The 27,627-nt window shown below is 40.1% G+C and overlaps 1 protein-coding gene and 1 long non-coding RNA gene across 3 annotated transcripts in view; one reads left to right on the top strand and one right to left on the bottom strand.

The window, feature by feature from the left end:
- Positions 1-438: 438 nt before the first annotated feature.
- ednraa (endothelin receptor type Aa) lies at positions 439-23,666 on the bottom strand. 2 transcript variants are annotated; one of them, XM_089006274.1, is made up of 8 exons: positions 23,400-23,666; positions 15,561-16,029; positions 9,537-9,664; positions 4,880-5,078; positions 3,932-4,084; positions 2,687-2,820; positions 2,486-2,594; positions 439-1,622 (listed from the first exon to the last, which is right to left on the bottom strand). In XM_089006274.1, exons 2-8 carry the CDS (start codon positions 16,014-16,016, stop codon positions 1,485-1,487), a joined length of 1,317 nt encoding a protein of 438 aa, XP_088862400.1. In that variant the 5' UTR covers positions 16,017-16,029; positions 23,400-23,666; the 3' UTR covers positions 439-1,484. The 2 variants fall into 2 exon arrangements, with proteins under 2 accessions (XP_088862400.1, XP_088862399.1); XM_089006273.1 differs by lacking the exon at positions 23,400-23,666 and adding an exon at positions 17,150-17,395.
- Positions 23,667-24,507: 841 nt separating this feature from the next.
- The window catches only part of LOC148892498 (uncharacterized), a 189,643-nt gene continuing 186,523 nt past the window's right edge, over positions 24,508-27,627 (top strand). The window contains exon 1 of the long non-coding RNA XR_016116240.1: positions 24,508-24,631. This is a non-coding gene — a long non-coding RNA (uncharacterized LOC148892498). The remainder of the gene's footprint in view (positions 24,632-27,627) is intronic.

Raw genomic sequence — 27,627 nt, 5'->3', positions numbered from 1 at the left:
CGACTTTATTATAAAGTACAGTTTATTTCTTTAATTACAATACAATAGCACATTTACTATACATAAAATAAGGTATATTTTGTGTAGTTGTTGGCTGATTGGGAGAAAATTATGTTTTATGGGGACCTGGGAACGGATTATTCTAATCACAAAGGTGAATAAAATGACTTTATTACATGGTACAGTTTATTTCTTTAATTACAATACAATAGCACATGTACTATACATAAAATAAGGTATATTTTGTGTAGTTGTAAGGCTTATTCACGAGAAAATTATGTTTCATGGAGACCTAGGAACGGATTATTCTCATTTTTAATGATTTCTTATGGGAAATAAATGTTCGGCAGACGAGCTTTTCGCCTGACACACACTTTCTGGGAACCAATTAAGTTCGTGAGCGGAGGCATATTTCAAAAGAATAATAAAAATGATTACTCATGTTGCACAAAGATCAATTTTATTTTTGAAGCAAGTTCATTTTTTTAACAATCTCCACACCAACTGGTTCCCTTGTTCGTTATTAGAAGTCAATGATCACGCATTCCAAGTACAGTCACATGACGCTCTGCATATCGCGGATCCAACCAGTATTTGTAATTGCCTAAAGATGCCACAGGATGATGAGAAATCCATTTTTTAACCAATGATACGATACATAGCCGGACTAAATGAAGCTCCTCCCCTCAGTTCAACTTACTTACTTTGCAAAGTGTCCCCATCTGGTGCCAAATTATTATTTTATATTAGACATAGCTTTGTCCGAACCACAAGCAGCTAGGTGAGTTTGACGCTCAAAAAATAATCTGCTAAATTGTGAATGCATAATCGTGAACATGCAGGGATGAACTCTGTTACTATTCATCTTTGATTAATATTTATTTTTACCGCCCAAAAATAAAATCACTTTATAAAAGTGGACATACGGGTACATGTTTTGTGAATTACACTAGCAAAAATATTGCATTGTTTCAAGAGGAAATCTTTCCTATGCTGTCTCTGCGACCATTCGTTTGTCAAATATTCAAAGTGGCAACGCGACTTCAAACTCCAAAGTTGATGACACAATGAGGCTAAATTAATAATGAGTACATCCACGGGCGTGTTCGATGGAGAATTAATCGTCACTAACACGCTTTCCTGTTTTGCGACTCCTGGGATGGACGCGAGCGCTGGTTTGCCGTCATTTCCTACGACAGCTGGTTGTCTTCTTTTCCATTGTGCCGCATTGTCCTGCCCTTGTTCCGGAATCGTGACGGCAATTCATAGTTCAAATGCATCCCATCACTCGAAGCCCTCCAGGCAACTTTGTCCGTTCCTGTGAAACCTTTTTTTATTTTATTTTTTTTCCTCTGTGCCTGTGCCAGTTTCATGCAAGGCTTTATCAGTATATTTCTTTAAAAAACACAAAAAAAACATAGTAATAATGCATAGTATATTTAGGATGGCTAACTGTTTTGAATAGTGTCTGGTGTCCCACGTGGTCAGTCGCTGTCTTTCCGCAAGCTGCGGTCCGCGAGTAGGTTGTTGGGCTCGGGGCTTTTGCATTGGACACTGGTGCCGTTCATCGCTCCGATGCTGCTCAACTGGCTGTCCGAGTAGCACCAGCAACACAAACATGACTGCGGGAGGGTTGTGGAGAGAAGATGTGAGATATTTTAGTCAAACGGGGTGCGTGGTTGTCTCTTGGCTAAATTCAAGGCATGTTTTGTCTCCAGCATAGACTCCACCTCTTTTCTCAGCAATTACAAAGCAACGTGAAATGCATAAACCATGGGTGTCAAACTTATTTTTGGTGCGGGCCACGTTTTATTTACTGTGTCACTTGGTGGGTTATGACTCAAACCATAACTCATTCACTGCCAGACGATGGGCAAAAATGTGTCCACTCCCGTGCCAGGGTTTTTGTCATTTTCACTCAAATTCCAGGACCCACTGGAAGTTATCTGAGCTTGAAATGTGAGGGGCTGTACAAAATACAATACATACATACTGATTTATATTGCGCTTTAACAAGAGCTGAAGCTGTAACAAACCCCTAACATGGACAAAAGGCAAATGCTGGAAAACAAAAACATTGCCAGAGGTCTGACCAGTGCTTTATCGGCACCCCCCGCTAGAAAAAAACAAAAGCCAAACAAATTCCTGAATGTCGCTCCACGCCATGCTTTTCAATTCCCAAATAAATTTGGGAATGGCAGAAAATGAGTTAAAAAGTCATGAATAACTGTTGATTCAAATATTGTTACTCTCGTGAGGGGTTTGATCACAAGACAAATGCTTGGAATATGGCCCTTATTTATTACATATGAGAATTTAACAATTTGGTAGACATTTTAGAAAACATGATATGTTCGAGGTGCTTTCGCGGGCCACAGAAAAAGATGGTGGGCCAAATCTCGACCCCGGGACTTTGAGTTTGACACCGCTATCATAAATCATCGCAACCCGTCGCATAAATTAGCAATTGCATGAAGTACGTTACCTTAAAGCAATTTTTGAACTTCTTGCTGACAAAGTAGAGGATGATGGGGTTGATGCAGGAATTGATTGTTGCCAGGTTGATGCTTAGGTAGTCCATAACTAAAAGAAAGCTAGAAACATAATAAAAGTCACAAAATGAGCTTCCACTAGGGGAAAAAATAATTTGCATGGAGTCATGAACACAGCGGTCTTCTCGACTCACTTGAACAACTCGCAGCGCGTCTCGTCGTTTTGGTAGTATACCATTTTCTTCAGGATCCTGCTGAGGTGAAGCGGGAACCAACACAGGGCGAATATCAGGACCAGGCAAAACACGGCCTTCGCCACTTCCCTTCTCTGTAAAGATGGTGGGCGGCGGAGGGAAACATGACATTTTCCCATTGGAGCAACAATGCGAAGTACGCTACTGACAGATGAGTAAACAGGCCATTCACAGTTTGGCATTTTTCGTCTATTACACAAAAATGCTATATTATTTTGCAGTTTTGAAAAAGAGACTCACATTCTTTGGAAGAACATTCTTTGGAGGACTGTGCTTTGAGTTCACGAGACTGTACTCTGTATTTTTAGTGATGAGGAATAGTCCTTTTAAGCGGTTCAATTGGCTAGCCAAGTATTATATTTACTTTTGTTTTAAAATGTATATTATATCTTATAAATGAATCAATATTGGTACAGTAGCTAACTGAGGCTAACTAACGAAGGGTTATTATAACCATAAGCATTCTTCATTGCAAGCACAATCAATGTATCATAAGCAAATGTATGATAACTAAAAAGAATAACCCTCACACTAACCGTGTCGCTCTATTGTGCTAACTATCAAATCAGCTATCACGCAACTTACTGTATCTCTCACTGTCATCTGTCTTGTATCCATTTTAGGATTGCTAACTATCGAGGCTAGCTTTCTCACAGTGTATTTATTGTATCCTCTCTTACCATCCATTTATTGCGCGGAATATTGCGCGGTTATGTTTTGATGGATTGAACGATCACGTCAACTGTATGTGAGCTCCATCATGCTAACTAGCATTCTTTGTATCGTTTTAACCAATTTAGAGATTCTATCTGTTTGTCTACCCTCCAAACCACTGTGGTAACCACCATGCTAATCCCTCAGCCATTTTATCTTGGTCTTGAAGTCGCTATGGACCACGCTAACTATTTTGCTAGCTATTCCGCAAGCCGCATCTTGAGCCTCCTCCTTTTTTTTGCTTGCTTGTAAAAATTGAACTATTGCACCATGTTTACCAAAACACCCAGACAGTTTTGTGGGATTGTTCCCTCGGGATACTTTTAAGGGGGATGTGGATGTATAAGCAAGAAGATCAAGGGTCACTTAAGGAGGTAGCTAATAAAGGGGTCTAAGGGTCACAAAAGTCGCTGGGGGTCAGGTAGCGGGTTCTTCGCTGAATGAATGACGTTTGGGACGAATCCGTCCAACCTGTTTGAGGTGCTCGCTCAGGGCAATACGAAGGTTGCCGTTCCGGTTATTCAGCATTTCACAGGTCATCAGAGTATAGAAGATGGCGGTGCAGGTCAGCGGGACACAGAAGTAGAAACCAAACAGCCACCAGTCCTTGGCGTCCTTGTAGAACTAAGAGAGAGACATCCATTTTTGGATTACACTTTGGTAGCTATTAAGGCATAATCGATGAAAAGGTTTCTTCAGCCGTCATCTGTACTTCTTTGAAGGTGTCGGACGTTTCGCTTCTTATCCGAGAAACTTCGTCAGCAAACTAAAAAAGGCAAACTAAAACCTTTGCCTTCAAAGAAGTACAGATGACGGCTGAAGAAACCTTTTCATCGATGGACCACTCCTGTACGACTGAGAGCTTACACAGACGTATTAAGGCATAATGGTTGGGTGGATACTGCCAAACTAAGCAAAAAAAAATACTCATACTCTGCGCTTGCGTCAATTCTGGTATTTGTTTGGAAAAAAATACAGACTTAAATCTAAAGTATGGCTATGTCTTTGCTGTCCTTGTTTTTTTTTCTGTCAGTTACAGGATAGTAAATCAGTCTCTTAATATGTTGCCAAGTTCATATTTGTTTTCTTTTTTACTGCTATTTCTACAGTCTGACAGTGATTACTCTATTGGCTCTGTGTGGCCTCAGGTTTTTATGGCTTCAGGGTTCAGGTCTTGGTAATTGTACTTTGCCCGTAATCAATGATTTTGTCCAATCAACTAAAAAAAAAAAAAAAAAACTAAGCACAAAAAAGCTAAGAATCCATACAGTCAATACCCGCAAATAGTGCCTCTAATCTTTTAAAAAGCTTCGTCTAGTCAAAACGAAAGTCGTTTAACACTTTCTTAACGCCCAAGCAGATGTTTGCCCTCAGTCAAAGCCAGACATTCAAAATGATAAAAGCGGGATGACGACCTACCACCATGAAGTCTGACTTGGGCTGCAGCATGCAGGTGCGCAGGGTTTGGTTTCGGTAGTTGAAGCTAACCATGTCGAATCCCACGGCTTCGGGAATGGCCAGCACCATCGACAAGACCCAAATGCCGAGTATTTCCATGACGGTAAAGAGTGGGATCCCGACGCCTTGCACTCGACTCCATGATGCAACGGCCCTGTACCTGTCATCGGGGGGAAAAAAGATTTCATTTAAAGTTGTATGTAATAGTAATCACAGCTAATAGGCCATGGCACGAATTTCAAGAAATTTATACCATCACAGAAAATGTACAGTATATAATTGCTAATGTTCATAGTTTAAAGGGGAAGTTAACACCAATTTCTTTTCAAAATGGCCGCCACCGAGATGGCTAAAAACGTCTGGATTTTGCTCCTTAGGTTCTTTACCACAGACACCATGTTAATCTAAAGGATATTTTTAGACGCATTAATATTTTTAGTAAGGACGTTTTGCGGTTGACCTGCCCTTTAATTCGTAAATCCGCAACAAAATGTGATGCGTATAATTTTAAACTCATTTTAGAAAATTACTCTTCCAAATAACACTCTTAGAAATGATTTAATAAAAATGGGCCTGACGCTTATGTGTACATGTGGCCAAAGAAAGGCATCAAAACCCCAAATATTTTTTCAGCTAATAGCTCAGGATAACATTCCATGTGGGTTCAATACAGCCAGTAAAACTCTTCGTATCTACTTGCTTCTGAACTCTTGACCACGTTATCTATCATGCCCGCTGCCCTGCTTAATACTCGTGTCCTTTAATTCCTTGAAATTTGTGCTCTTGTAAGCTAGTCATCCATTTGGCTACTATTCCATCACAGTCGATAACTGTTATGCCTGCTATCGAGCTAGCTATTTAAAAAGCAAATTCTAGAGCGAGTTAGCCAGCTAACTACAGTGCCATATAGTTAGCACGTTCTCTCTGCCCTCATCAAAATCATGTTCATGTTTATCATGGTTTTAAATCATATCTCGTCTGGATAGCCGAATCTTAAAGGACAACCGACAACCGAATGGCTTCAAATGACTTCTACTGAGCGTATTTTACAAAAATTCCACCGCATATAGCTATATTTTACGTTTTAAGACTCGCGCTGAATATTCAGGAAGTCTTGTTTTTGAGTTGGTGACGAGTCCGTACGTGACGTCATGAAAGGACCGCCCCTGACCGTAAAAAAGACGCATTGTAGCGGTTTTTCCATCACATCACTGTATTTTGCTGTATTTGTTTGGTCTGGGGACCTCGTGTTGCACCCAAAAGCCGCCAGAAGGCCAGAAGAGGGCGTTCAAGCGCCATATAAGGAATATATCAGCCTGTGGAAATGGAGGTGGCCACTGGAAGTCGCCATTTTGTGCCTCTTTTCTGGTGATCGTTTCCACACAATGTTGCCTCAAAATGGCATGGAATAAATTCTTTAATTGATTGCAAACATGTATGCTTTCCTCTTCAGAACTATTTGAATCATATTCATAACTGGATGTGAAACAAGAAAGCATATTCTCCGAATCTGAAGCCATTGTTTTGATTCACAAGGAATGCAAGACGTCTTGACGTGACGTCACGAACTGGGGGCCGGACTTTCTGAAAATGCCCAATTCGCAGCTCATTTTTTTGCAGATTTTGGATACTTTAAGTCATTTTTATTGGTGTTTTGCATTTGACTAAAAATATCATCCTGCGTGTTTTGGGTATTTTGGATGCTATAAAACGTTTTTCTGGTGCCAGTTAAAAAAACAAAAAAGTGACGTCGGTTGTACTTTAAAGGACAACGGACGCCTCCGGACAAGTTGCGTCCATAATTTGTAAAATCACTTGAAATGACTTCTACTGAGCGTATTTTACAAAGATTCCACCGCATATAGCTATATTTCACGTTTTAAGACTCACGCTGAATATTCAGAAAGTCTTGTTTTTGACTTGGTGTCTGGAACGCCCCTGACCGAGAAAGCGACACACAATGCATTTTGGGGACTTTGTTTCGTCTGAAAACATCGTGTTGATCCGTGTTGATGGCGAGAGTAGAAGGAAAACATAAATAACACGATGGTGAATCGTTGTGTGTTGCACCAAGACTGCTATTTGATACTAGTTGACACAAATTCCCTGCAGACAAATCAGCCCATTTTGAATGGAGTTTTGGCGCCATCTTGTGCATTTTTCTGGGACGCTACATTGGAGTCCTGACGGCTCGAATTGATCCAAAAGGACTTCTTTAATCAATTGCAAACATTTATGCTTTCCTCTTCAGAACTATTTGAATCATATTCATAACTAGATGAGTAACAAGAAAGCATCTTCTCCGAATCTGAAGCCATTGTTTTGATTCTAGAGCACGGCAAGTCATCCTGGCGTGACAAGAACAAGGGGGCGGGACCTTCTGAAACTCGCCACTTAAACTCAATTTTATTGGTGTTTTGCATTTGACTAAAAATATCAGCCTGCGTGTTTTGGGTATTTTGGATGCTATAAAACGTTTTTCTGATGTCAGTTCGGAAACAAAAAAAATGGTGTCGGTTGTCCTTTAAGTCATATCTATTCCGCATAGCTATGGCTATCACCATATCTCTCCACAGCTATTGTCGTAGCCATGCCTGTATTATCTTCATATCTATCCGTCGATTCATACCAGTCCATCTAAGGATTTACAGTAGGTAACTGGCGGTTATCCCAAAACATCCATTCATTTTCTGTAGTCTTGCTATTGCTAACAGATTTTCTCGCGCGTACTTTCTCTCCACTCTCTCGCCTGATAAACGGCAGCGCACCATGCAGCAGCATAAACTGTCGAGTCAGCACGGCGCCCCATCAAACTTTCAAGAATCCATGCGGAGAGATGATCAATTGTTTATTTAAAAATATCTAATATTTATTTACGTGATGGTGCCGAACCGAACGCGGCCGCCGCGTTTTGCCGCGTCCGCCCTTCGGCTTGTTTGCTTGTTTGTTTCATTAATAGAAAAGCGCTTGTCGAAAATGTTTTAGTAAAATCACGCATCAAGATTTAATGGACACAAACAATATATTTTTCATGGCGCATTTGAATCTCTCTGTTCGACAACATGGCGGCATGTATATTTCATAAAGCAGTAAACGGATTCGGCCACTCCTCCAATATTGAAACATGAAAGGCAATATGTGTAATAAAAATACTGATGCAACTTCCTTTGGTCTATTTACAGTATGTATAATTTAAAAAAAGGATTTAAATATACTTGCGCATTCTCGTAGGTTTGCTAATATGAACCAATCGCTATAAAATGCCAAATTTGTTATAACTGGAAAAAAATACAATTCACCTGCGTTTGCTCACATCCCATTACGTCGCCCATCTTTAATTTCCTGCTGACTTGGAATCACCCTGACCTTAAACTAACCCTGCTTTCATCTATCTTTATTTATTTATTTTTAACGAACCAACTTTTGCAAAAACAAGCTCTCAAACGCATCTTCTCATTTTCCCATAATAGAAGACCGTTAAACGAGAGCCTCAGAGCAGAGAGCTCTCTTATCTCGCCGGTTGTGTCTGCCGGACTCGTCCGTCTTAATTTTTTTTCCCATCAGGGGGGAAGTTGGAGAGAGGGGGGCTATTAACGACCACAGGCAGAGTGGAACTTGACCTCACCGCGTTTGCTCTTAAGATCGCTTTCGATGCTGTACGTTAGATCCACGATGCATATTTCATGCACTTAATGTTGCAAAAATAGCCACCGATTAATCCGTCATGGAAGTTTCCAGCAAAAACAAAACAATCGTGAATCATCCGCCGACATGCTGATGTGAAATTAGTCCAAGGTTCTGAACAAGTAATAACCTAAAAAAAGTGTAAAATAACACATAAGTTATCCCTCTTTAATGCTGTTGTGACTTACTGAAGGTCACCTTGACCTGTTTGGTTAGGGGGGTAAAAATCAAAGGAAATATTTTTAACTCATTCACAGCCATTCCTGAATGTATTCGGGAATTGAAAAGCATGACTTGTAGCAGCATTCCCGAATGTGTTCGGGTTTTGCTTTTTCTTGCGGGGTGGGTGCCGATAAAGCGCTGGTCAGACCTTGCAATGTTTTTCCTTCCTACAATTGGGCAGCATTTAACTTTTGTCCATGTTGGCGCTTTGTTACAGCTTCAGCTGAAAACTATATAAATCAATATGTATGTATTGTATTTTGTACAGCCGCCCCATTTCAAGCTCAGATAATTCCAGACCCAAATAGCTTGGGAATTAACTCCTTTTTTTATGAAAGAAAAAAGTCCAAGGTTTCGAACCCTGCATTGAATGTTTATGTAGTCCGTAAACTCAATATTCTGTGGGTTCTGCAATTTGAGTGAAAATGACAAAAACCCTGACACTCTAGTGGACGCAGTTTTGCACATTATCTGGCAGTGAATGAGTTAAAATGTAAGAAAAAGACTTTGTGGTTCCATCGTTTGTTCATTGATGTATTTATTCATATTCGGACCTTGTCGCTTGGCATTAGTATCATTTACATTGTGCTCTGTCATTTCTGCAGCAATATAAAGCTATGGATAAAACATGAAGATACAAAAATCTCCAATTTTGAGTAATCCCTTTGCTTTTGCACGTGTGAATTGCACTTTCGTCCGTCTGAGCACTGACCTATCAACGCTGAGGGCACACAGGTTGAGGACGGTGATGCCCACCGAGGCTTTCTGGAGGAATGGAACCAGCTTGCAGAGGAACAGGCCAAAGGCGCTGTCGTAAAATGGCCACCGCGATGCTAGTAGCTGCGAGGGAGGACAAAAAAATAAAAATACTTAGAAAACAAACCTCGTCATCAATTTATCAACTGATCGAGGGGTTGGATTAGGTATGGAAGCTCGTCATTGGGGAACAATTGCGACTGGTGGTAAAATATAATTGATAGTTTTTATAAAGAGATACATCATTTTTGCCAACAATAATGATAATAATTATAATTGTTATTATTGTTATAATTATTATTGTTGTTGTTTTTTTGTAGTTGTTGTTGTTGTAATTGTACTAATAATAATAATAATACATTTCATTTATAAGCGCCTTTCAAAACTCTCAAGGACATTTCACAGTCACAGGCAACAAAATGCACGTTCGTGTCTGTTAGGGTTCATTCAAGGTTGCAAATGTTAGCCAAACATTTGCCCACCATTTCATTTTTTTTCATTTTTATTTATTCATTTATTTGTTCTTTTATTTTTGCAGCAATTCCACATTAATGATAACAACAATTATTTAGTTAATTAACTCATTCACTGCCATTCCCGAATGTTTTCGGGAATTGAAAAGCATGACGTGGAGGGCCATTCCCAGATTTTTTCGGGTTTACCACTTTTGCTGCAGATAACTCTCGAACCAAATAAGCTCGACACAAACTTATTTCTTCTAATGAGAGAAGAGAGTCTAAGATTTCTAACGCTGTATTCAATGTTTATGTCGTCCGAAAACTAATTTTTTTGTGGGTCCTGCAATTTGAGTGAAAATGACGAACACCCCGGCACCGGAGTGGACATATTTTTGTATGGCAGTGAAAGAGTTAATTAATCAACTAATAATAATAATACATTTCATTTATAAGCGCCTTTCAAAACTCTCAAGGACACTTTCCAGTCACAGGATATTTTTTCTGCGAGTGAGCAGTGGCAGCCTCATGCGCCAGCGTTCACTCAACCCAGAAGTAACAAAGTAAAACAAAAAAAAACTAAATAACAAATAATATGACAACACAAAGACAGAGAGAGTCATTCATTCGTCAGCACGTTGTGTACCCTCTTTGTGACATGAAGCAGTTTGAGATGAAAGAGGAGAGAATCAAAGCGTCCTTTTCAGCAGTGAATCAGGGACGTCATGGTGGAATGTGCATGTCTACTACAAGCTAAATGTTGAAAGCAAACACTCCGCTGTAGCATCCATTGACAAAAAGATATCGTCTCAATTTGACCCTTTATTTATGTGTTTATTTTAAACATTGCCCCCAGTTTTTTATAATTTGAATGTCTGGCTTGTCTGCTTGATGAACATTCGCGCCCTTGAACAAAACCTGACGATGCCCCAACACTTGCTAGCTTTGCAAACGCTCGCAAATATTCGCTGCTTTGTGGGCGAGGAATTTAAAAAGTGGAAGACGATTGACCAATCAAAGGTTATCATTGTCAATGGAAGCAAATATGTGAAGAAAAAAAATCTCACAAAACATGTCATTGTCACTTGAATTCCAGGACCCACAGAATATTGAGTTTTTTTCAATGCAGCGTGAGAAACCTTAGACTCTCTTCTTTCGTCAGAAAAAGAGTTAATTCTTAAATGATATGGGTCTGGAGTTATAAGAGCTTGAAATACTATATACAAAATACTATACAAATACTATACAAAATACAGGACATCCATATTGATTTATATCACACTTTAACAAGAGCTGAAGCTGTAAAAAAGCGCTAACATGAGCACAAGGGAAATGCTGCCTGCTTATGGAAGGGAAAAAAAACATTGCCAGAGGTCTGGCCAGCGCTTTATCGGCAGCCAAGTATGAAAAAACAAAACCCGAACAAATTTGGGAATGGCAGTGAATGAGTTAAGAAAAACATTATTACTGTAAGCGTACTCGCTGTTAAAAGAAGAAATCAAAATTAAAACTAAACATGAATTGAAAAATTATATAATAGCTCTTCACCCTACGAGTAAATCATTTTCCTCCATTTTCTTCATCCTATGTCTCCCAAAGAGCAAACTGACTTTTAACGTCTCATTTGGTCATCGTCACACCAATTTGTTACTGTTCAAAAATTACACGGCGCTCTTAAAACCCGAGCGCTACGTCGTCTTGCCACTTGTACTTCAAAGAGTATACCACATGCATTAGGCTTCGGATAAGGGAAGAACCCCGCGTTGCAGCTTCCCGGATTCTCCGATTGTTGACGCCAGCTGTTTTCCCACAGGGGAGAGGAAAGGCACTCGGGTTACTGTTATTACTCTGCAGCCGCCTCGATTATTTTGGGCTTTGTCGTCATTGTTTGAGCGTTGTCCGCTTCCTTTTTGGTATTTTTTCTTCTTCATCCTTCGCACTCAAGAGTCACTGTGACCCTTTGTTGTGGGTTCATCATCCAGAAAGTGTTGACCCTTGGATATCTGTGTTGGCCATTTTTTTGTTCCCTTTCTTTTTTTAAACCATTTTAGCAGCATGAAATGCAAACCTAAGGATATTTCCCAGGGTGGTGGATTTTTTTTTTTTTTTTGCCGTCACTACTTTGGCGTAAAAAGCACGATTTCAGCTGATGATAGTTTTTTTCCACCAAAAAAAGTCGTTTCTGGAATAAAGTACTGGAATAAACGAGAGATAGACAATGACAGAATTAGTATATTCTAAATTTCCCCATTGCGGGACGAATAAAGGTATTCTGATTCTGATTCTGATCTGCCTCCTATACCAAAAGTAAATAAACAAATACAGTAAAGTCTCGTTATATCGATATTCAAGGGAGTCCGCAAAAATATCGATATAACCGGGACTATCGATATACCCGACCCTGTTTGCATGTAATTTTCTCCGTGCGTGCATAGAAATAGTATCGATATAACCGGGACTATCGATATATCCGATATCGATATCACGAGACTTTACTGTATGTAAATAAATAAATAGCTAAATAAACACAAAAATGAATAAATAAATAAATAAATGTATTCATTAATAAATTTATAAACGAATAAAGAAATTAAGCATCACAGATAAATAAATATAAATAGATAAATAAATAGGTAAATAAATGCATACATACATACATACATACATACATGCATGTATGCATACATACATACATACATACATACATACATACATACATACATACATACATACATACGTACATACATGAATAAAACTATGGGAGCACGAACCTGGACTGTAGCTAGTTTGACATTTGATGCAATACACGTAGCCCAACAAAACATAAGTAAAAAACTGAAAAATGAAAAAATAAAAGTAAAACCAAACAAGTTCTGAGGGATAAACAAACTATGTCTTTTTTGTGGGAGAAAAAAAATGTGATTTATCTTCCTGGGGCTGCTATTTTCATAAGCCCTCCAGATAAGGATAGTGAATAATGTCCCAGGTCAACTCAAGGCAACACACATTTTTTTTCCTTTTTTTTTGGCTGAGTGTATCCCAGAACCTCTCATCACCCATGTGGCCACACGAGAGGGAGTGGGGAGAAGATAACGGCGACCAGACTGATTGCGCTTTCCCGTCAGATTGCGCCCCGACTCTTTTAAGCGCCTTTGATTGTGCAATTTATCTCTTGATGGCTGAAGGAGAGATTTCACTTCAAGATATTGTGATTTAAAACAACACTGAACCAGATTTAAAATAATATACGTCTTCTTACCAGCGGATTAAGTCGACGGGCATATCGTTTTAGTAGCAAAGATGCAGCAAAGTATTTTATGGAGTTGGATTGGATGTACCTTCATTCGTCTCAAAGTGGAGAAATTTATATTTCACAGCAGCAAAGTTATGAAAGGAAGAGAAAAGGAAAGAAAGAAGTAGAAAAACAAAATACAGGAGCTGCTGGAAAAGCAGCCACTCTCGCGGCGCCATCTTGAAGTAAAAGAAAGAAGAAAAAAAGGGTGATCAAGGCGGCCACATCAAAATAAAGGAAACTACAAATAAATAAAACTACAAATAAATAATATTATATATATATAAATATCTTAATATATAAGTAAATTGAAAAATAAGCAAACAACCAAATAAAAAATAAATAAACCAATAGATAAACAAAGAAATAAATCAATAAAAATAAATACATAAATAGTTCATAGGATAAATAGATAAATAAATAGAAGTAAATTGATAAATAAACAAACAACCAAATACATGAATAAATGAATACATGAAAAATAAATAAATAGATAAATTGATTAATAGTTTAATAGATCAATAGACAAATAGATCAAAAATAAATAAATAAATAGATCGATAGATTAATAGATTAATAGATCAATGGATTAATAGATAAGTAAATTTATACATAAACAAACAACCAAATAAATAATAATAAAAATACTCATAATAAATAATAATAATAATAATACATTTCATTTACAAGTGCCTTTCTGAACACCCAAGGACACTTTACAATAAAACAACAATACAGAGAACAATAAAGCCATGAATAAAATGATAATTAATAAAATAGCAGATTAAACTAGACCATGAATGCAAGTTTAAACAGGTGGGTTTTGAGGTGGGATTTGAAAGTAGGAAGGGAGTCAATATTACGGATGTTGGGTGGAAGGGAGTTCCAGAGTTTGGGAGCAGAGCGGCTGAAAGCTCTGCACCCCATCAAAGTGAGACGGGCAGAGGGCATACAGAGGTGGAGGGAGGATGAGGATCTGAGGGACCGAGAGGGAACGGAGATTTGAAGTAGGTCAGACAGATAGAGGGGGGGGGGGGGGGCAAGGTTATGGATGGCTTTAAATGTAAACAGAAGTATCTTGACTTCAGTTCAGGGAGCCAGTGGAGCTGTTGGAGGACAGGAGTGATGTGGTGAAAGGAGGGGGTTCTCGTGATGATCCAGGCTGAAGAATTTTGGACTAGTTGGAGTTTATGGAGACATTTTTGATTGACACCGAAAAGATGTGAGTTACAATAATCCATGCGGGAGGTGACGAGACTGTGGACGAGGATGGCAGCGGTGTGAGGGGTGAGAGAGGGACGGAGACGATTGATATTGCGGAGGTGGAAATATGCAGACTGAGTTATGTTATTTCTATGGGAGTGGAAAGATGGTGAGCTATTGAGGATGCCACCCAGGCTCTTGACCTGAAGGGCGAGGGATACGCTAGAATTGTCAACGGTGAGAGAGAAACTGTTTGCTTTGTGAAGGGTGGATTTAGTACCGACAAGGACAAGTTTTTCTCTGTTTAGTTTGAGGAAGTTATGGGAAAACCAGGATTTAATTTCCGAGAGGCAAAGTGTAAGAGATGCAGGTGGAAGAGAGGCGTCGGGTTTACTGCAGCGGTAGAGTTGGGTGTGATCCGCGAAGCAGTGAAAGTGAATGCCAAAATTGCGGAAGATATCGCCAAGGGGAAGAAGGTACGTAATAAAGAGGCCCCAGGACAGACCTTTGCGGCACACCAGAAGACACAGGAGAGGACCGTGAAGTGAAGGAGTTAATTTGGATAAACTGTGAGCGGCCAGTGAGGTCGGAGTGAGACCAGCTTAGTGGGGTGTGTATGAGGTAAAGACATGAATTATTCAATAAATGAATACGCGCGACACGCGTCGATGTATGAGGAAAGAGGGGGCGTGGGTTGTCGAATGTGCACATCTGGGCTAAAATGAGCTAATATGACTGAATATTTTTCAGGGATAAAGCTCAACAGTAGAAATATCAACAAATGTGTTGATTTCATGTTATTGTTTGATGAGGTTCGTACTGGCGGCTCAGTCAGGGATAGCATCAGTGCATTTAGCTAGGTAAAAAAAACTTTAAAATTATCATAAGTAATTTACAAATTGCACTCTATGCATTTCTGGTATTTCACCATAGATACCCCCCACCCCGAACCTCATCCATTGGCAAACATAATGGCCTCCTGTGAGAGCAAGTATGACACAATGATGGTATAATTTGGCGCCGACTGTACCTTGTATACGTTGATGGGAATGTCGATCACGATGTAGATGAGATCGCCCAAGGCCAGGCTGGCGATGAGGGCGTTGGGCCCGTTCCTCATGCACTTATGCTGATATATGATCCTCAGCAGGGTGGCGTTGCCCACCAGGCCAACCACAAACACCAACACGGAGATCAGCGTGTTGATGTACTTGAAGTAGCCGTTGATGGAGGTCGTCACCAGGCACATGGGCGGCGGCACGGGCCTCCTCACCACCGTGTCGTTGGCCAACGCCGCGGCCTCCTGGTGGGCCGCAGGCTCCGGGCTGGGTCGGAGGGTGGAGGAATGCTGGAGATACCCCGATATGTCCTCGGCCCCGGCGCTGTTTATCTGACACATTCCTCTGACCGCCATACAAGCCATTAGCAGCAGCATACGCAAGGCCGCGTCGCCCATGATGGAACGCTGTATGCGATTGGAGTTCATTCCCCGCTTATCACTAAAGCAACACAAAACGTTATTGAATTAAAAAATAATAAAGAGGTCTGCATGCTTTCAATTTGTATAGTGATGATTTATTGGACATACGGTCACATGGAGAAAGGTCTGAGAGGACAAATGTGTATGTGAATTGACTTTTGCCAAAATTTAGTTGAACATTAATTAGTTGTGATAGTATTTAGTAGTGTGTGTGTGTGTGTGTGCGTGTGCGTGCGCGTGTGTGTGTGTGTCAAGTTTACAATTGCCAAACTATTTGAACATTAACTCATTCACTGCCTTTCCTGAATTTATTCGGGAATTGAAAAGCATTACGTGGAGTGCCATTCCCGTATTTGTTCGGGTTTTGTTTTTTCATGCCTAGGTGCTGATGAAGGGCTGGTCAGACCTCTGTTAATGTTTTTTTTTTCCTTCCACGAGGGGCCAGCATTTGCTTTTTGTCCATGTTAGCGCTTTGTTACAACTTCAGATGTAGTTAAAGCGCTATACAAAGCAATATGTATGTATTGCATTGTATTTTGGATAGCCGCCCTCATTTCAAGCTCATATAACTGCAAACCCATATAATTTAGGGAAAAAAAACTCTTCTTTTTCTGATGAAAGAAGAGAGTCTAAGGTTTCTAACTCTGAATTGAATATTTATGTAGCCCTAAAACTCACTATTCTGTGAGTCCTGCAATTCTAGTGACAATGACTAAAACCCTGGCACTGGCGTGACACATTTTTGCACATCGCCTGGCAGTGAATTAGTTAAAATCAATCCAAAAAAAGCAGTCCTCACCACAAGAGACTCCACCACCGTTTATCCCCCGCGAAAAGACTCACTAAAGTTTCCAAAAGCTGTCAGCGTGACTGTTCAAGTCGTTTTTTTGCATCATGTCACGTCTCCTTTGCCCCCCCGAGTCGTTCCTGTTTCAAAGTCCCGCCTGTCACCGAGTACACAAAGAACGATTTAGCAGCCAGCCCTTCAAGTCGCAACACAGTTTAGCATCAGCGCCGCCATGCCCGCCGGGACCTCTCTGCCCATGAATAATAAATCCTATTTTTGCTCTCTTATTATTGTCATTATTATTATTATTATTATTATTATTATTATTATAAAATCTTTTTTTTTCACTTACCGCATCTAATAAAATTGTCTGCCGTCAGGCCCCCTCGGCAAACTTTCAGCTGAAGCCCCTCTGCCGCCGCCCCCCTCCCGGACGTCTGTAGCACATCACATGAGTAATTAACGCGCTATCAAAGCCGCAGCCGGATCCCCTCTTGGTTTGAGCAAAGGCGGCCGTCTGCTCCGAGATGCTGTCGCATTATGGCTCACCGTTTCCTGTGGGGTGTGCGTGTGTGTGTGTATACGTGTGGTTCTGAGAACCAGTGAGGCACTTTGACTGGGTGGGATAGTAAATCTCCACCTCCCTTTGGTAACACACCGCCCTCCCTCCTTTTTGGACCCCATCTCATCCCCCTCCCACACACACACACACACACACACACACACACACACACACACACACACACACACACACACACACACACACACACACACACTTCGCTTCTTTCCGAGCCTCCACCTGCTGATACACGACCACGTGCATAGGTGTCGGATGTTTCGCTCCTCATCCTAAAAGCTTCGTCAGCGAACTAAAGTTGTGCTGGTGAAAAGGTTTCTTCAGCAGTCATCTGTACTTCTTTGAAGGTGTCGGATGTTTCACTCCTCATCCGAAAAGCTTTGTCAGCGAACTAAAGTTGTGCTGGTGAAAAGGTTTCTTCAGCCGTCATCTGTACTTCTTTGAAGGTGTCGGATGTTTCACTCCTCATCCGAAAAGCTTTGTCAGCGAACTAAAGTTGTGCTGGTGAAAAGGTTTCTTCAGCCGTCATCTGTACTTCTTTGAAGGTGTCGGATGTTTCACTCCTCATCCGAAAAGCTTTGTCAGCGAACTAAAGTTGTGCTGGTGAAAAGGTTTCTTCAGCCGTCATCTGTACTTCTTTGAAGGTGTCGGATGTTTCACTCCTCATCCGAAAAGCTTTGTCAGCGAACTAAAGTTGTGCTGGTGAAAAGGTTTCTTCAGCCGTCATCTGTACTTCTTTGAAGGTGTCGGATGTTTCACTCCTCATCCGAAAAGCTTTGTCAGCGAACTAAAGTTGTGCTGGTGAAAAGGTTTCTTCAGCCGTCATCTGTACTTCTTTGAAGGTGTCGGATGTTTCACTCCTCATCCGAAAAGCTTTGTCAGCGAACTAAAGTTGTGCTGGTGAAAAGGTTTCTTCAGCCGTCATCTGTACTTCTTTGAAGGTGTCGGATGTTTCACTCCTCATCCGAAAAGCTTTGTCAGCGAACTAAAGTTGTGCACCAGCACGAACGAGTTATGTTCGGCAATGGCTTTCAATGAATACTCGAGTATTCTTCTTCTTCTTATTATTATTATTATTATTATTATTGTTTATTATTCTTATTATTATTATTGTTTTTTTTTTTTTTAGTTCGATTATTTTCACACATTTTTGTCTTCTTGATCTCCCGATAAGTAAAACTGGTCGTTTCGAAGCTATTTTTTGGGGTGGGGGGGGGGGGGGGTCCACTCCTAAAAAAAGTTGCCATAATATATCAGTCGGATGCCAAATCTTGCGTCCCACAGAGATAAGACAGGAATAACACAGTACACATGGCCTGAAAAGGCCACATCAGCCCCCCCCCAAAAAAAAACAACAACAACATCCAAATTAGTGATAACCACAATCAAGACAGATGATGCTCTCAGCCATGACGGGTCGTCCAACTGATGGGCAAAGACGGTTTAATGTAAGGTAGCGCCGGGAGGGGTGGGGCGGGGGGACGAGAAAAGTGCTTCTGGGTCCATTATGAATTTGCAAATGGAGCGCTTAAGGATGACATGCACCAAGAGCAGGAAGATGGCCATCGGAAAACTCCACTTTTTGAAAAACACTTGGTGGAGGAGATGAAATGTTGATCTGAAAAGTGTACACACCCTTGAATTGAAAGTATGACGTAGAGCGCCATTCTTGACTTGGTTCAGATTTTTTTCCTTGCTTGGGTGCCAATCAAGCACCGGCCAGACCTCTGGCAATGTTTTTCCCTTCCACAAGGGGGCAGCATTGTCCTTTTTTCTATGTTAGCTCTTTGTTTCAGCTTCAGCAGTTTATCTTCTTGCAGAAAGGACACAAAGACGAGAAATAATAGTGGTGGGGTTATAAAGTAAAGTAATAGCTATCGAGCTAGCTATCTCGCTAGCTAGATATTCGCTATCTATTAGCTAGCTAGCTAGCTTTCTATCTATTTAAGTTACTTCAGGGTTGAATGAACGCTGCCGCTGCTCACCCACAGAAAAACTTATCCTGTGACTGTAAAGTGACCTTGATAGTTTTGAAAGGCGCTTATGAATGAAATGTAGTATTGTTATTATATAAACCAATCTGTATGTTTTGCATTGTATTTATTGTATTTATATTGCATTGGCATCCGCCTTCATTTCAAGCTCATATAACGCCACACCCATATAATTTAGTGTGTGTGACAAGTTTAAATTTGCCAAACTTTATTTGAACATTAATTAGTAGTGGTAGTATTTAGTAGTGTGTGGGTTTGTATGACTAGTCTTTTGAGGACCACTAACATTTTATACCATACGTAGTGAGGACATTTTTGACAAGTGGGGACCTTTTGGCCGGTCCTCACAAGTTTTTCATTCTAAAGGCTTCTAGAGGGTCTATATATGCATGTGTTAAAGCTTCAGAAAGGTCCTCACAAATTCACCCAAAAAGATTTTTTTTGTGTTTATTTTCATTTCACTTGGATACACACACTTTTTACTCACTGTGTGTGTGTTTTGTGTGTGTGTGTGTGTGTGTGTGCGTGTGCGTTTGCGTGTGCGTGTGTGTGTGCGTGTGTGTGTGTGCGTGTGCGTGTGTGTGTGTGTGTTTAATGAGAGGAAAAAGTTCATACCACACAAAGTAAAACGATATTTCAACCAAATTCACTACAGATGTGACGACTTTGAATGTACCCATTCGGAGTCCTCACTCCTGCTGTTATTTCAGTTTCAAGTCCACTTTTTATTGCTTTGTTTTTAAAGTGGGAAACAGGGTGACATTTAGTGTTCAAATGTAACACTAGTTCTTCTCTAAACTTATCAGCAACGGTGGTCCTCACTCCTTATCTGGAACTATTGAAACGGGAATGTGTGTGTGTGTGTGTTTTTGTGTGTATCAATTTTAGAGTTACCTAACTATTTGAACATGAACTCATTCACTGCCTTTCCCGAATCCGACCACTGACAATGTTTTTCCCTCCCAGGGGTTGGCATTTGCCTTTTGAACAGCTGCCCCCACTTTCAATGTAGACAACTCTCAAGCCAAGTAAGCTTAAAATAAACACATTTTCTGATGAAAGATGAGAGTGTAAGCTTTCTAACGCTGTACTGAATGTTTATGTAGTCCTAAAACTCAATATTCTGCAATTTGAGTGAAAATGACAAAAACACTGCCACTGGATTGGACACATTTGTGCACTTCTGGCAGCGAATGAGTTAATTTGAGCTGGTGGGGAAAGAAAAAATCTAGATCGCAGTGTAGCCATTATGGCTTCGTGAGTGACATCTGCCATTTGGTGGTTTGGTCGTTTCGTTTGCGTGTGAGCGTTTCGGCCTGAGATGTGGTCGACAGCAGTTTCATGCGAGTGCCCTCAATTTTTTTTCCCATCCTCTCTTTGATTTTGACTTCAATTGTCACTTTTCTTCTTCTCATTCACGGTTCACTTCCGCCGTTGTCCGATGTGACTTAATTGGGTAATGCCAAATATTTACCGCCATTCAAAATTAACAGGAACGTGTTGTCTTTAATTGTACTCATGAATACGTCATGCCTGCTTAATAAGTCATGGTCAACGGCGGCCAATGTTTAATTCATCGGGACGTGATTTTCTGAAGGCCCTACCTCCCCCATCACGCCCCCTTTTTAAAAAAAATCCTACACAGTCCCTCGATCGCTGTGACATTTCAATTGTATTTATTTTTTTTAACGGCAGAGTCTTTGTTAGTCAAAGCCATTAATATCTAAATGATGCAACCTTTACCTGCTCCCCCGTCGACACCACAGCGGCTTTCATGTTGTTATTGTTGTTGTTGTTGTTTGGATGCTAATCGCATATTAATGCCATTCCCTGTGAACTCCAAGATGGCAGGCTGCGTGGTAATTCACACACTTGTTCTCTGACGGCATCTGTCGAAGTGCGCTCCCTTCTTTTTCTCTTGCGTAGCGGTACATGCCCGATGGGAAATTTTCAGCTAGCTTTATACTGGAACGGATGTTCGCAATTTCTTAACTGGGACACTTGCATGACGGCGGATGAAGAAGGAGAAAAAAAACAGAATAGACAGCGGTACAGCAAGAGAAAGACAGAAGGGAAGGAGGTTTGAGGCCAATTCTACTGTGACAGGCTGTGACAAGAACGAAGACGTTTCGATACGTTGCCAGGCGTCATTAATTTGGGGCACGAAAAGCGACAAAAACAAAAGTTGAAGCGAATGAGCGTACAAGTTCGGTTTTAGTCCTCTTTCGGCAGCAAAATATCAAGATGGGATGAAACCATTTTGATTTGGAGGCTGCGAGCAAAGACGCTAACAACCGTGATGAGAACTAGCTAGCGGAGAATTAGCCGGCTTCATTTCACAAAATTTCATGGGACATTTTTCCTCTTGATGGAAATCTATATGTTTATTTTGGTGTTCTTATCTCAGTTCAACTTTCAAATAGCTTTTTGACTTTAAAATGTATATTTAGCGGCCTGATATCATATTTTGCCGCATACTGTACATTTTTGGACATTGATTGAAGGTGCACATGTATTTATTAATGTATTTATTTATTTATGAATCTATTTATGTATTTATTTGTATATGTTTCTATTAATTTATTTGTGTATCTATTTGTTTATTTATTTGTGTATTATGTATTTAAATAATTGTTTTTTTTCTATTAATTAACTTATTTATTGAATTATTATTGACTTATTTATTTTATTCATTTATTAATTTATTATTTATTTCTTGGATTTATGCCTTAAATATGGAATGTTGGCTGCTTGGTTCACCTTCCCAAAGTATGAGAAACAATCTGTTAGCTCTGTGACACAAAAGTCATCCACAAAAGACATCCAAAAATGTTTCAGTTTTTACCCCAAAATTTGATTTAGTGGTCAAATCTGAACACATATTAAAAGCTATTATATGCTTTTTTCCCCTAATGTCCGCAATGTTGTAATCGTCATTGGAAAAAAAAAACCACTCCACACATTATTTTTTGTTTTTTCTTTTTTTTCTTCCTTTTTTATGTTACTGTTGTTTTTATTATTTGCTGATTATTATGTGAAGCGCTTTGTTAAAGCGGCAGCTATTGTGAAAGCGCAATATAAAATAGAATGTATTGTGTTGTACTTTGGGTTAAAAAAAAATCATCTTTAAAGTACAAATGAGTACAAGTCTGTAACCCTCGTCCAAACGAAAACTTTCCATGGTTGCGTCCTCTCTCGCGCGGACATTCTCACTGCGATGATATCTTCTGTCTCGTGTCATTGACGTGGCCACGAGCTAAACACAGACCTACTGATAGTGAGTCTTTAACACAACTCCCTACAGGCTGGACGCATTCCTGTTTCCAATCTGGCTTTTGTTTAAAAGTGCTGATAAATCCAAATGTGCCTTGTCTAACCCCCCCATCCTCGTCAGTAAGTCTGTGAATCCATATTTTGACTATCTGGGATGTAATTTGACCAAACTGTCACAGAATACGCAGATTTGGGAATATTTTCTTTTTTTAAGAGTATTAGGCATTGTCAACATGAAAAAAAAAACATGCAGGCGCTGACGTCGAGGTCAAGGTACTTACTTTTTTCGTGTCAGCCTTTTTTTTGTTTTGTTTTTTGAGGGGGGGCGACATCTGCAGACAATTTGAATGTGGTGTTTTTTTCAACACAGCTGTGAGAACCGAACTGACAATAACAGTCTCGAGTGCAAAATGACTAATTTCCTCGTGGCGAAGTGCAATTTTGTGGCTCCAGGAACCATCGAAAAATGTGATTATTTACATAATACTTACAAATAGTATATTTTTATAATATATATTACAGTATATAATATATATTTTTATAATATGTATTTATATAAAATACATATATCTATATTTATATAAAATATATCTAAATATATAATAATAAAATTATACACTATATATGTATATACAGTATATGTGTATATATATGTATATATACACAGTATATTACAAGTAAAAAAATATGATTACTATTTATTTATTTGTTTGTTTGTTTGTTTGTTTACTTACTTAGTTACTTATTTACTTACTTACTTATTTATTGCAGCTGCAGGTTGCTTGTCGATACCGGATTATCCCTTTGTGCCGTCTTTGAGTTTTTACCTCTATCGTGCACGATTTCCTGCAACCTGTTCTGAGATCTCCGTCATCTAGTTCTACCTACTCTCCTAACTGGTCCCCCGCCGCTGCTTCGTCGTAAATCCTTCCTCTTAGTCCTCTCAATCGCCACCGGTGTTGTTTTTCAACGCTCCTTTTAGCATCCAAGTCAGGCAGACTCATTCGTACCATAGATAACCGTAGACACATTGCGACCCGTTGATTGGTCGCTCTGGAATGTCCGAGCGAATTGTGTTTGTCATCGGAAAGAGGGAAAAGCTGAGATTGACTTAGTCACCCATATCTTGACTCAATTAGTCGCATCTTGGTGTAATTTTGCATGGATCATATTTTTTGGGGTCCAAAGGCGCGTTGATTAAAAGCATGGTTGGGAAAGTTCTCTAAATGTTTATGGCGTCTTGTCAAACACCCTCGCAAGGTCTCGTCAGAATTTCACGCTTGGTTCTGTTCTGTTTGTATTGTTTTGTGATTACCAAACACCAGAACTCATCTGGTGGTTTCGGATCCCTTCGGATATCCATTCGCAGCAGAAAACTTTGATGTGCACATCCGAGATGATTCTGAAACAATCTTCAAGTCTATCGTGAGAAACGATTCTCCAAGTGACTTTCCGCAACGAAACAGAAACTGAATCAGTACATCGCCAGTCACAAAGCGCTTAAAATCAATCCGCCGCACTCAAAGCAAAAGATAAAACCTTTGATGGCCTAATGGCGCTGATTAGCCGCGATTGGCGACCTGCGCTTATCCAAGCACCCCCCCCAATCCTGATGCTTTAGCCTCCAGCACAGATGCGACCTTTGACCCTCTTAATGCGAAACGTATTCCACCCCGAGGGGCCAAAGGAAACTTAAGGGGCCCACCTGTGTTGACAATTAAATCCAGGAAGCTTGAAGAAACGCAACATGAAGAAGCCGTTTGTCTCCTGAATGGGTGTCGTCTTGGTTCAATACTTCATTTTGTGAAAAAAATAAGGTTCAAACATGATACTTAATATTTTTATTTTGTGTTTATGGCATCGAAAAGGTAATCCAGCCATTAGAAGTGTGATTGTGAAGAAATGTGGCGGCCTCAACATGGCGGAAAATCAACTCACACTTTGTCAAGAGACTACAGACTACTGCCGACGAGAGTCATTGGATCGTCAGGTATTTACCGTCAGAGAACCTCCGAGCATGTTTGCCTCAAGTCAAATGATTAAAACATAAAAAAATAGTGAATGTACTTAGAAATGTCCAAGTTTTAACCGGAAGAGAGAGAAAATGTGCCCTATTGGGGCATATGTGGCACAAATCGCTTCCAAAATGGCTGACGTTTTGTTCGCTGGCGGCCATTTTGATGCAACATGTTGTGATAAACACATCAATTTCAATCGGTAAAAATGATCATCTGAGTTTGACGGTGGGCTCCGCTGAGCAATTTTTGTGCCGCCATCTACATAAAATACTTAGATACATTGCACCATATCCCACTCATTGACACTAAACTCTGCTAAATAATTACGATTGAAAAATATAGTTCTTCATTTTAAGACCAAATGTGATTTATAAGGAAATTAGTTTTTAAAACCTTGACACATAATCTCTACATTTAATCCCTGCTGTCACTTTACAAAATTGAAAAACATGTGCCCCTTAGTGGATAATACACAAATTTCATGTTCTGAAAATATCCAGTCTGTGTCTTTTCTGCCTTTTTTTTTTTACACTTTTAAAGGACAACCGACACCATTTTTTTGTTTCCTAACTGACATCAGAAAAAACGTTTGACAGCATCTAAAATACCCAAAACATGCAGTCTGATATTTTTAGTCGAATGCAAAACACCAATAAAAATGAGTTAAAATGTCCCAAAACTACTTAAAAATTTCAGAAGGTCCCCCCCTTGTTCGTGATGTCACGCCAGGACGTCTTGCCTTGCTCGAGAATCAAAACAATGGCTTCAGATTCGGAGAAGATGCTTTCTTGTTACTCATCCTGTTATGAATATGATTCAAATAGTTCTGAAAAGGAAAGCATAAATGTTTGCAATCGATTAAAGAAGTCCTCCCATATCAATTCGAGCTGTCAGGACTCCAATGTAGCGTCCCAGAAAATGTGCAAGATGGCGCCCAAGCTTTGTTGGAAATGGGCTCATTTGTCTGTTGGGAATTTGTGTCAACTAGTATCAAATAGTAGTCTTGACGCAACACACAAGGATTCACCATTGCGTTATTTATGTGTTTTCCTTCTAATTTCGCCATCAACACGAAGTTTTCAGACCAAACAAAGTACCCAAAATGCACTGTGTGTCGCTTTCTCGGTCAGGGGCGTTCGAGACGTGACGTCATGTCAGGCGTCGTCATCAACTCGAAAACAAGACTTCCTGAATATTCAGCGCAAGTCTTAAAATGTAAAATATAGCTATATGCCGTGCAATCTTTGTAAAATACGCTCAGTAGAAGTCATTTGAAGTGATTTTACAAATTATGGACACAACTTGTCCGGAGGCGTCCGTTGTCCTTTAAATTATCCCACGGGCCTGATTGAATCTCCTCGGAGACAGATTCCGGCTCACGGGCCATATGTTTGACACCACCCTGGCTTTTACATGGTCATATTTTTCTATGCAATACAAGTTCCCAACCATATCAAAAAAACAACCGTGCTCTCAGATTAATATGCTGCGATATTGTATTTTGGCCACCGTCCGAGATGAACTTAGCCAGAGTGCGGAAAGAGTGATAGTGAGTCGGCTGCTCTCTGACCGCTGCTTCCTGTGTGAGATGATTAAAGTGAAAGGGAGATGAGATTGGCCGCCCCAAAAAGACGCAGGGTGGAGCAATAAATTGCTCGCCGTACATTGTAAAGCCTCATTAATTACCATGTTTGAGTCCAACTTCCCGCGAGTCCGCGCTGCGACTCCAGACTTGGAGGTGAACGTTCGCGCGGAGAAGTAAAAGCATATTGCTAATGTTCATTTGTTTGTGGGAAACTGACAACTTGCTGTTTAAAATGAAAGAAAAAAGGGAAAGAAACAGTACTGGCAAACGACACGTTAATCATTTCCTGTCCATGTTTACTCTGAGTGTTCTTGGGAAACGACGGCAGGCGTGCGTGACGGCGCAAACGCAATCCGAATGCAATCTGTTTTGCCATCTGCTTCTCCCTCTCGCAAAAAAAGAGGAGACAAATTCTGCTTTTGCTTTATTTTCTGCACACTTTTCGAAAAGAAAACAGCCTTAAAGGACAACCGACACCATTGTTTTTGTTTCCTAACTGACATCAGAAAAACATTTTAGAGCATCTAAAATACCCAAAACACACAGGCTCATATTTTTAGTCAAATGCAAAACACCAATAAAAATGAGTTTGAGTGTCTCAAAACTACTTCAAAATGACCCCGGAAGTTGCGCGTTTCAGAACGTCCTGCCCCCTTTTTCGTGACGTCACGCCAAGACGTCTTTGCCTTGCTCTAGAATCCAAACAATGGCTTAAGACTCGGAGAAGATGCTTTCTTGTTGTTCATCCAGTTAAGAATATGATTCAAATAGTTCTGAAGAGGAAAGCATAAATGTTTGGAATCGATTAAAGAAGTCCTCCTGTATCAATTAGAGCCATCAGGATTCCAATGTAGCGTCCCAGAAAATGCACAAGATGGCGCACAAGCTCCGTTGAAAATGGGCTGATTTGTCTGCTGGGAATTTGTGTCAACTAGTATCAAATAGTAGTCTTGGTGCAACACACAACGATTCACCATTGCGTTGTTTGTGTTTTCCTTCTAATTTCGCCATCAACACGAATCAACTTGAAGTTTTCAGACCAAACAAAGTACCCAAAATGCATTGTGTGTTTCTTTCTCGGTCAGGGGCGTTCCAGACGTGACGTCACGTCAGACATTATCATCAACTCGAAAACAAGACTTCCTGAATATTCAGTGCGACTCTTAAAACGTAAAATATAGCTATATGCCGTGGAATCTTGGTAAAATACGCTCAGTAGTAGTCATTTCAAATAATTTTACAAATTATGGACACAACTTGTCCGGAGGCGTCGGTTGTCGGTGGGTCTATATCTGTTTAAAACGAAGTATCACGGCGGCGCTGAATGTTTTCTTATCTTGTACTGTGCGAATCACCTTCGCCTTCCGCCATGGCCATCGTATC

Source organism: Hippocampus bargibanti, linkage group LG10 (genome assembly GCF_051943395.1).
Source record: "Hippocampus bargibanti isolate YZ-2025 linkage group LG10, ASM5194339v1, whole genome shotgun sequence".
Lineage (NCBI taxonomy): Eukaryota > Metazoa > Chordata > Actinopteri > Syngnathiformes > Syngnathidae > Hippocampus > Hippocampus bargibanti.
Note: the sequence above shows the minus strand (reverse complement) of the source record. Positions and strands in the feature narration are given on the sequence as shown.

Bases quoted from the DNA above. Each gene is read 5' to 3' on its own strand.
- ednraa (XM_089006273.1), bottom strand. The intron at 5,079-9,536 runs GTCAGTGCTCAG...CCCCGATGACAG, and splicing joins TGTGCCCTCAGCGTTGATAG to GTACAGGGCCGTTGCATCAT. The intron at 1,623-2,485 runs GTAACGTACTTC...ACCCTCCCGCAG, and splicing joins AGTTCAAAAATTGCTTTAAG to TCATGTTTGTGTTGCTGGTG.